The sequence below is a fragment of the Abramis brama genome (genome assembly GCF_963993115.1).
Source record: "Abramis brama genome assembly, chromosome: 19".
In the NCBI taxonomy this organism is placed as follows: Eukaryota; Metazoa; Chordata; class Actinopteri; order Cypriniformes; family Leuciscidae; genus Abramis; species Abramis brama.
In genome coordinates, this window is record NC_139981.1 from 19,943,324 (window position 1) to 19,954,814 (window position 11,491).

The 11,491-nt window shown below is 37.0% G+C and overlaps 1 protein-coding gene across 1 annotated transcript; it reads left to right on the top strand.

Annotated features, from left to right (window-relative positions):
• Positions 1-23: 23 nt before the first annotated feature.
• mkks (MKKS centrosomal shuttling protein) lies at positions 24-11,006 on the top strand. The gene is made up of 4 exons (XM_084093707.1): positions 24-1,787; positions 3,048-3,229; positions 6,897-7,007; positions 10,532-11,006. The coding sequence occupies exons 1-4, from the start codon at positions 803-805 to the stop codon at positions 10,943-10,945; spliced, it is 1,692 nt and encodes a 563-aa protein (XP_083949833.1). The 5' UTR covers positions 24-802; the 3' UTR covers positions 10,946-11,006.
• The last annotated feature ends 485 nt before the right edge of the window (positions 11,007-11,491 follow it).

Here is an 11,491-nt window from a genome sequence, read left to right on the forward strand (position 1 = left end):
TCCGCATTGAATGTGTAATGTTGGCGATGTAAAAGCCAATGGTTATTTTATTGGTTTCTGTCGTTAAATAATTTTTAACTGGCACGTTTGGTTACCACATAAGAGCATGTGTTGTAAGACGTAAACAAAATCTGCTGCTCGGCTATTGTCGTACGGTTTGGTTTTTCTTTCTTATGTTTTGGTTAGTTCGTTGAACAATAAGCTTAACTTTGGGGAATGTACGAGCCTCGTAAAGTAAATTTTACACGTCTCCTCGCGTTTTATAATCTATTGAGTTTGTTTTTAATTACAAATCAGCAACAAGAGTTGTCATATGAAAGAATTATATAATGCCATCAAGTAATTTTAGTATGATAATGTTTATTAAGATTATGTTAAAAGGTTGTTGACGTAAAATACTTGCTTAACTCCAAAACAGCATTTTACTAATTGTTCTGTTACTACGTAAGCAGTTTTTATGACCTCATATTATTTGTCTACGGACTAATTATTATTTATAAAATAATTAGTCACGCCACAGGGCCATTTAAAATGAACTATTAAAGGTAAAAAGGTTGAAAAACTAAGAGAAACGTTGACCTTAAATATACACTCTCATGTATGCTTTAATATACATGTTAACCTAAAATCTTGATGTTGGTTTAAATTAAAGATATTATGCTACTACAATATTGATCAATCATTACATAAAATCATAATATCGTACTATTACGCATGTGATCTATTAATTTCTAAGTGTTATTACAAAGCAACTGACCTGTATCGATAACCTTCTGTGAATTTCTCTGAATGAAACCACAGTATGTCTCGCATTTGTAAGAAGAAACCTGCTGTGTGCACAGATGAACCACTTTCCGACAGTAACATCTGCCAAAAGATAGCTCTGTTGAGAAATATACTCAGTACTGCCTATGGACCTACTGGCAGACTGAAACAAATACACAACAATGTTGGGGGCCACGTCTTGACCACTTCAACCTCTACAGCGCTGCTCAAGCGAGTAGATATGTCTGAGCCGCTTCTCAAACTGATCTCAACTTCTGTTCAACATCACACCGCACGTTACAGTGACTGTGGGCTGTTTATGGGGATTTTCATGCTGAGACTTATTGAAAATACTCAAAAATATAACCTAAGAACAGTTGCTGCAGCCAAGTCATACAAACATCTTGTGGAAGAATGCAACATGTATCTTAAAGGAGACTCTTGTGGTTGTAAGGTCTCGGTAGACTTCAGCAGCTGTGACTCACTCGTTGCCCTGGCCCGCAGCATGATCACCAGCAAACCAGCCTGCATGTTGAATAGCAGGGAGACACAGCATATCAGTTCACTGATCGCACAGGCCTTTCTGTATTCAATCCCTTGCAACTCTCCCGATGTGGCCTGCTTTGGAAGGACAGTTACCAACGGCATTGAGGGCCAACCGGTGAGCGATTCTTCTGTTTTCCCTGGACTGCTGGTGGATGTCCCTGAGATGCTTCAACCTGCAGATCTTAAGAGACTGGGATCTGGTCCATTTAAAGTGGTGGTTTTCAGTGCATCACTGTCAGGTGATATGTCTGAGGTTGGAGATGTAACATTGGAGATCCATAGGGGAGTGGACCCAGAGCTTGATCTCCTTCAGCAGCTCCTGAAGCTTGGGGAACAAGTTGTTAAGGACAAAGTGAGCTTATTTGCTTGTCAGAAAGTAGTGCATCCAGTCCTTCTGCACTACTTCAGGGAACACGGAGTGGTGGTGATAGAGAGGCTTGGACTTGCCCTAATGGAGCCATTTATCCAGATATCAGGTAGATATTTTTGAATATTTATAGAATTGAATATGAATTTATAGCTGTTTTCTAAATTGTTTAATATAGTTTTAAGTTGTATTTCCAGCTCTGACTGTATATTTAAAACCTAGTCATTTTTTCTGAATAAAACATCATTCAATGAAAAAGGTTTTCTATGAAAATACATAATACGCATTTTCAAGTACGTTAAAAAACATATTTGAAAACTAATTTCCTAAGAAAATAAACACAATTTCAACTTAGCGTTCTTACTTATTTAGCAAAGACACTTTAAATTGATCTAAAGTGACAGACAAATTTAATGTAAACAAATATTTCTATTTTAAATAAATGCCATTCTTTTTGTACTTTCATCCTGAAAGAAATTTCAACTTTTTAAAAAATATCAAGCAGCCCACCTGTTTTCAACGTTGATAATAAGAAATGTTTCTTGAGCAGCAAATCAGCATATTAGAATGATTTCTGAAGGATCATGTGACACTGAAGACTGGAGTAATGATGCTGAAAATTCAGCTTTGCCATCATAGACATAAATTACATTTTAAAATATAATAAAAATAGAGAATAGCTATTTTATTAAAATGTAATGATATTTCACAATATTACTGTTTTGAATGTACTTTTGTTGAACTTTTCAACTGTAGTGTATGTATTTACTTATTGTTATTATTTAAAGCCATGCCTTCTTTGAATCATTTATTGGTTATAATCAGTGTTGGGTAAATTACTCTAAAAAGTAATTAACAAATAGCTACTAATTACATCTTCACCAGTGTAATTATATTACTGTACTAAATAATCTCTTAAAAGTATTGCATTACAAATCCAAAATCAACCTCGACCAGTTGAACAATACAAGGATAGACATGAAACTGCTCTTTTAATTCTTTAAAAATAAATATAAAAATTGCATAAATTATTATTGAACTGACCAAAGTATTTAAAGTGATAAGGTTAAATTAAAAACATACATTTTATAATTAGATGTAACATTTCGAAGTTAAATCCACTATTGTTTGGTATAAAATTGTAGTCTGTACTGTATTTAATGCAATTACACCAGAAGTAAATGTAATTAAATTAAGAGTAATCCCTTATTTTACTTTTTCAAGGGAAAAATAATTAAATTACAGTAATTGCTTAGTAATGAGTAACACCCAACAATGGTTATAAATATAATATCATTGTGCAATACAATAGTATTGAAAAGAAATGTCAGTCTACATTCTTAGAGGCTTCATTTTATTTTAATTTCAGGTGCTCAGGCTGTTGCTTCTCCTTGCTCTCCAGTCCCGGCTGAAGCTTATGGGCTGGTTAGAGGGCTCTGTTTCCAGTCATGTGGATCCAGAGAGCTGCTCCATCTTCTTCCTTCTAAAGATGCTGCAATTAGCACCTTGGTACTTTGCCACAGAAATGAAACTATGCTTGAAGAACTGAAGGTTCGTCCAACATGTTAAAAAGTCAAGATTTTTATGTGTTCATTTAATTATTTTCATTTAAATGCACCAACACTGAAAAAAATTTGGAGTAGGATTTACTTGAAAAAAGCTAGGCAACTTTTTCCACTCAGAAAATGCTAGTAAATTTACAAAGATTTGCCAAGTAAAAACCTAAACATATTTATCAGTAGCTTTAATTAGAAATCTTTACGTTAAATTTACTTGGAATATGGAATTAAGTAAACTTTACTTAACCTAGTTAAGTGAAAGTAACAAAGAAAATAAGTAATTTTATCTTGGCTAGTTAAAGGTTGATTAATATCGATTTAGTTGAAATTTCCTTTGCATTACATTTGACTCAAACAATAATATTGAATTATACCAGTCATTTATAGTATGTGCTTTACTTAGATTATCTAAGTAATTTATACTATATCATGTCAGATGTTAAGCATCATGTGAATGCAAAGACCTCAATACTTGGTAGACAATACACAATGACGGTAACATTTGATGGATCATTTTTGTGTTTGAATGTGTCATTTTGAGCAGAAAATTTACTCGAAATGTCACAAATTGGCAAGTTACTAATCCTGACAACAAAAGCAATGATAAAACAGTGTAAATACAGCTGGAAACCAGTGAAAAATGAACCTCATTAATTATTCAAGGTCCAGTGCATGATGGGAACCCCAGTATCAGAAAAGTTGAGTAATTTTTACTTAATTTTATTGAGTTGATATTTACGCTTTCATTTCTACTCGCTTGAATTAAGTACTGATATGGAATTTACTTAGTTTTTTTAATTCTTGCCTGAACTAACTTTTTCATGTAAATTACATTGTTTTTTTTTTCAGTAGTATTTACTTCACCAAAAAATATTTTTTTACAGTGAATAACCGTTTTTATACCAATTCAGACCTGCCAACATGTACGCATTTTGTGTAGCGGATACGCATTTTGACTTCAAAGTACGCTGGTACGATTTGTTACTCTAAACTACACAAAAACCTGGTGACGCCTCTGCACGCGCAGTCCTCAAATCAAGCAACAGCAAAAGAAGAAGAGTTCGGCCTGGGTAAACGGTAAAGGTAAACGGCCTGGGCTCGATGAGGAAAGTTGAAATATTGTATTGAGTTAACTTAATCCTATGGATCCTTAATCCTATGGATTCGATGATCACATGGACCCCCCCCCCCCCCCCCCCCCACAGGTTTCAAAAAATCCAAGGTTGGCAGGTATGCCAATTAACTTAAACACAATTCACCAAATTGAATCAAGCTTACAAAAACATCTGTCTTAGATGTGTTTAGAAACATCTGTTTTAATGCTCTCATTATCCCTAGTCATGAGACAAAAAAGAATCTTTAGGAAACATAACGGGCAAATAAAAGCTGCATTAAAATCACAATATTCACAATGCACAATTTTATATCGGCAGTCAAATCATCACTGATACACTATTATTGCCAAGAGTTTTAGGACGTCTGCCTTTACATGCACATGAACTTTAATGACATCCCATTCCTGATCCGTAGAGTTTAATATGGAGTTGGCCTAGCTGCAAAGGGTCCTAGCAGCTTCAACTCTTCTAGGAAGGCTTTTCACAAGGTTTAGGAGTGTGTTTATGGGTGTTTTTGACCATTCTTCTAGAAGCGCATTTGTGAGGTCAGGCACTGATGTTGGATGAGAAGGCCTGTGCCCGGTTGCATAAAGCACCTTAAGTGTAATTTTCCCTTAAGAACGCACTTAGGTTTCCGTTATACTTAAGAGTGTTGCAAAAACACGATAAGTGTTGCATTAAGCCCCTTAACTGTCATTTTCCTAAGTATAACATAAGGTTTGGAAAACCTCAAGTTCAGTGTTTCACGGAGCGAGCAAGTTCAATCCAAGTCTTCTAACGAGATGCGATCGGCCGCTTTATATGATAAACAAATTTTAATTTTGCCGGTTTTTCACATATAAACACATAAAGCACATCTTATATGGTTAACGGAAGCTCAAACGTGCGTGCAAGCGCAGGAACCAATGAGGTTTGATCTTGCGCATGACGCACACGTTTGAGCTTCCGAAACAGCTTGAATCATATGGATTACTTTTATGTCTTTCAATAAATGGACAGAAATAATAGGTGAATATTAAAAATATCTTTATTTGTTTCTAAAGATGAATGAAAGTCTTATGGGTTTAGACCGACATGAGGGTGAGTATGACGACAGAATTTTGAGTAAACTATCAATTTGAGTTTCTGTCTCGTCTGGTCCTTCTTTTTTATATTTGATTTTCTTTTTTGTTTTCCTTATCCATGTTATGCTGTTTTCTGTGAAACTTACTGCTATCTGTATTAACAAATAACATGTCCATACCAGCAATAGAATTTTATAGCGGAAAAACCTTTGTCACTGTCGTGAAACACTTAACGGTTTCCCTTAACTAAGAGAACTATTTAAGGGATTATATGCAACATCCTTAAGTCATTCCCTTAGCTGAGGGGAAATCACGCCTTAAGTCTCATACTTAAGGTGCTTTATGCAACCGGGCACTAGCTCGCAGTCTCCGCTCTAATTCATTCCAAAGGTGTTCTATCGGGTTGAGGTCAGGACTCTGCAGGCCAGTCAAGTTCCTCCACACCAAACTCGCTCATCCATGTCTTTATGGACCTTGCTTTGTGCAGTGGTGCGCAGTCATGTTGGAACATGAAGGGGCCATCCCCAAACTGTTCCCACAAAGTTGGGAGCATGTAATTGTCCAAAATGTCTTGGTATGCTGAAGCATTAAGAATTAGAGGCCAAGCCCAACCCCAGAAAAACAACCCCACACCACAATCCCTCCTCCACCAAACTTTACACTTGGCACAATACAGTCAGGCAAGTCCCGTTCTCCTGGCAACTGCCAAATCCAGACTCGTCCATCGGATTGCCAGAGAAGCGTGATTCGTCACTCCAGAGAACACGTCTCCACTGCTCTAGAGTCCAGTGGCGACGTGTTTTACACCACTGCATCCGACTCTTTACACTTGGTGATGTAAGGCTTGGATGCAGGGGCTCGGCCATGGAAACCAATTCCATGAAGCTCTCTACGCAGTTCTTGAGCTAATCTGAAGGCCACACGAAGTTTGGAGGTCTGTAGCTTTTGACTCTGCAGAAAGTTGGCGACTTCTTCGCACTGTGTGCCTCAGCATGCGCTGACCCCGCTCTGTGGTTTTACGTGGCCTACCACTTCGTGGCTGAGTTGCTGTTGTTCCCAAATGCTTCCACTTTGTTATAATACCACTAACAGTGGACCGTGGAATATTTAGTAGTGAGGAAATTTCACGCATGGACTTATTGCACAGGTGGCAACCTATCACAGTACCACTCTTAAATTCACTGAGCTCCTGATGATTTGGAGGGGTGTCCCAATACTTTTGGCAATATAGTGTATTTTATGAAGGTTCAATCTATTGCCCCGCTCTACAATCCCTGGTTGTGCCGTACCATTCTGTCAGGTTTATTTTGGGTGCATTCTTCCCTCTCAGTTCTCCAAGCTTTTTATTTTGTTCCTTGTATTTTTAAGTTCCACTTTTTCTAGACTCACTGGACTCACATTTATTTATTCAAACTTACTGCATGAATCCCCTCTTTCACTTCTCTCATATGATGAACATTTCATTTCATTTGTTGGACAGATGACATGTCAGAGAGCAGAACATGTGTTGCGACTGACTCTGAGGGAGCCCTACGCCCTGCTTGGAGGAGGCTGCACCGAGACACTGCTGGCCACCCACATCACACACATGGTATTCTGTTCCACTGAGTTACGCATCACATTCGGTTGCATTTCTACAGTATTAATTACTAGATGACTAAGTTTTAGAATATTACATATTCATTTTATCACATTAACATTAGTTGCCAGAAATAGAAAAATGACATAAAATCCAGTGCTTTCAAAGCATTACGTGTTTTCAGCACTTTTTTGTTTGTTCCAAAATATTTACATATAATTTAATGTCATTTTTAAAATGTGAAAAATTTGGTTTGCATTGAGCCCACTTCTTTTTATGTATATAGTATTTTCCTAACAAAAATAAATAAATAACTCTATAATATGTTGTTCTTTTACAAATTGTCATTCTTAGTATAAAAAAAGCACATCAAATACACTAATTTCTATCATGCACTTCAGTTTTCTACTAATAAAGTTTTCTAAATCTTTCCAAAATAATCTTGAGAACATACAGTGAAAAAACTGATGCAAAATAGCTTATTTTTCTAGTGCACAAAATTCAGAGGTATATGAAATATTAAGCTTAAATTGTAAGAATATTAAGCTTAAATCGTTTGAATTGTAAGACACTTCCTTAATTTTGTTAACACAAAACTTATTTGGCAATTTCCATGCTTTGACCCAAGAGATATTACCAAATAAAGAAGACCAAAAGAATATTGCTACAGGAAAAGACACAGAACAAAGAGCATTTCTTATATCCTTATTGCTACATTTTTGTTTTAAAACATTAACATTATCAATGAAAACGTTACCACAAAGATCATCCATGTTGATTTCCACTCCATTAGAGTTCTTTAAGAGTAACATCACACTCTTTGGAATCACGTCAAGAACAATAGCAAACTCTTTTGGTTTAACTGATAATTTAAGTTTTTGTAGAAATTCAGTATATGATAACAAATATCCATTGGAATTAAACAACTGTTTTACTAATATAATCCCTTCATTGAGCCAAGTATGATTGAATAGTGATTTGTTTTTAAATAATACGTCTTTGTTATTCAATATTAAATAATTGTGCGGTGAAAAATTGTGCTTACACACCAATTTCCATGCTAGCAGGGCTTGTCTGTGAAAGCTGGCCAATTTAACAGGAATTTTGTCAACAGAAAATTTGCATTTCAACAAAAAGAGTATTAAAGGTCCCGTATTATGCCCCTTTTCACAAGATGTAAAATAAGTCTCTGATGTCCCCAGAGTGTGTATGTGAAGTTTTAGCTCAAAATACCCAACAGATCATTTTTTACAGCATGTTTAAATTGTCATTTTTTGGGGCTCAGAAAAACGCGCTGTTTTAGTGTGTGCCCTTTAAATGCAAATAAGCTGCTGCTGGACGGCACAGGGGGCGGAGCTTCATGAGCTGGCGCTCAGGACAATTGACCTATGGCTAAGCCACGCCCCCAAACGCGATGAGCCTATCACAGTGCGCATAGCTAACCCAATACACTCGGACATTCTCTGCTTCCACATCCATTGAAATGCATTGCAGTTAGTCAGTTTTCATTCGTTTTCATTCATTGTTTTTTCTTGTCATTTTTGCTTTTAAACAGCGTGTGTGTGTGTGTGTGATTTTGGTTGGGTGACAGTTGTAGGTTACAGTTTGACAAGAGTTTACAGTTTGACAAAAGCACAATGTTGTGTTTTACACAAATACAAGTAGGCTAAACACTTTGCAGTTTTAATGATGTCCTGTATGAACAAAATGGAGTATGTTTTTGTTTCCACTGTTCCATCGCGCCTGCGCCTCTCTCTCTCTGACACGCACACACACACACACATATTCCAGCATTGCAATCTTGACATTGCAGCCTTTTCATTATGCTGCGTTCACACCAAACGCAAATAGAGCGCCAAATTCGTGCATATCGCGTCTAGTTCGACGCTTGAACATTTTGAATCCATTCGCGCGTCCAAAGCGAATAGGACGCGCGTATATAATAATTATTAATATAACCCTCCAATGCATAGTTAAGGCCCCTTTGGTGACTTCGAGATGATATATAATCTTTCTGTCTCCAAAAATCATCAATTCCCTCCTGTGAAATGTCTCCTACTGTGACAGCTGCCATAGCGCCTGTTACCGAATGTTGACTGTTTGTCCGAGTGAGTGGAGGGGGCGTGGCTTAGCCATAGGTCAATTTCATCTCACGGAATGATGATAATATCACAAACTCTCAGTAATGTTAACGGTGTTCATTTCGAGTCGGACAATAATGCCTACAGAGTCAGAGTGCTGTATAGAGATGGAACAGGTATAGTTTAGTAGTTTAATTACGGTTATAACGTATTTGTCATCTGCTTGTATGTATCCATTATTAATAGCCTACAAGTCTGCTGTTTCGGACCAGGTCCGAATAATGATCAAACATATACTGATGAGTTTAATAAAGTTTATTGTACATCACACAAAAGATGAAGCGTCAGTTTTACTTCAGAAAATCACCGTAAGAGCTGAGTAAACACAGTAAGTTATAAGAAGTGCGCAAGTACATAAACGAATTTCGGTAGAGTTGAGGGAGCATTTTCTTTAAAAACAAAATAATTCCACCTCGTCTTGGCTGCCTCAGATTTGCACTTCCACACAACACCTACAACGCTTGGGAGACATTCTCGTCAGTGCAGCAGCTGTGAACTCGATCAGGGCGGGTGTATGTTGAAACGGCAGTGTCTGTCAACACTCGTGGGCGGGGCCTGTGGCTTTAGTGACGTCACTAAAACAGCATTCTGAAAACAGGTCGTTGGGAGACACTGCTGATGATTTATGGGGATTAATAAAAAAGGAGTGAGTGGATTTTTATCACTATTGGCTGGTTGTGTACACACACTGCCAACACACATTTATGTCCAAACAGCATGCAAAAGTGAATTTTGCATAATAGGGGACCTTTAAATCTATAATTAGGAAATGCATTGCAAATACTTTCTCTGTTCTTCAAAAACTCTATCAGCCATTTAATTTTAAAGGTGTTATTAAGTGTACTATAATCTAAGACCTCAAGTCCCACCTGCTCTTTGGTGTTACATATGCTCAACCTTACAATCCTCATGCCACAGTGTGGATGACGTCAAAACCTGGAAGACTAATTCGCCAGTGGTTCCCTCAAGATTTTCCACATTACACATTAGTTTTTTATAATTTATGAGTAAAATAAGGTCTGTGGTAAACATAAGTTGACGATACTTGGACATTTTTTCTACAACATAAATTAAACACACCCATATCGAAAACGTGTATTTTGAAGCTGTTATGTTGATTTCATTTTTTAAAAAACTTGTTTCTAACAAGTTACTAGATAAGAATGTTTGGGGAGTAAGTGTGTTTTACGCTGTAAAACAAAACGTCCAAGTATCGTCAACTTAGGTTTACCACAGACTTTATTTTACTCATAAATTTAAAAACCTCATTATAAAAACACAGGAAAATGTCAAGAGAACCACTGGTGAATAAGTCTTCCAGGTTTTGACTATTGGTGTGTGCCCAGTAATTTCTGCTTGCTGCTATATTAAATGTTTTGTCATTTTACTTTACAGAATCAGTCCACAGCTACAACAACAGCTGCAGCTCTGGGCGTCTCTCACTCTGAGTTTCTCATGGCAGTCAAGGCATTCTGCAGCTCTCTGCATGCTGTGGCTCTTTCCTTAGAGCATGACGGGCAGGACTGTCTCATTGACCTGACATATGCTCACCGATGGGTTCCAGATATTTACCCCCAAACCACTGCTAGGCAAACCTGTGGCTGTGGTCTGGTGGAAGACAGATCCGACTTGGAGAAGACCCCACTAAATACAGCGTGCCACACTTTCTCTCCTGTTTTCCTGGAAAACACTGACAATCAGCCCATAATATTAGATTCGTTTTCTGCCAAGCTCAATGCTTTGAATGTGGCGGTTGAGATGGCTAATTTTGTTCTTGATGTAAAATATATAATAAAGGATATCAATTGAATTTTGATGAATGAACTGTGCTAAAATAAAGATTCTAGGTTTGATATATTTTATAATCAAATATTTATCCGAGACTTCATTTTTCTTCATAACTCCATGTGGCAAAGTACACGTTAAATATATATTAGATCTCCAAAACCAAAATATGAAGAACACAGAGTTATAAGTCTTATTTGATGCTGCTGGAGTCAGTGACCTGCACTTTTTGCAAATATTCAAACGGCCAAATCTGCAAACTTTTAAATGAAGCAAAATAAAGTTTTGTGGTTACTAAGAAGTACTTAGGTGTGGCAAAAGGTCCTGCGTCATCGTCATTGTGCCTTTGGTAGTGTCAGGTTTGCACACACGAAGCAGACAAGATGGTAGGTTTGATATTTTAATAGCAGAATGGATTGGACACAGTGTGAAAGGTGAGTAAACAGGAAGTAGATAATCAGATGAAGCTTAACTGAATGATAACCAAGTCTATCTCTCTTTTGCAGATGAAGATGATGAAGTTTCTCTGAAGAAGATCGGGATCGACGGTGAGTATGCAGGTAGGTAATG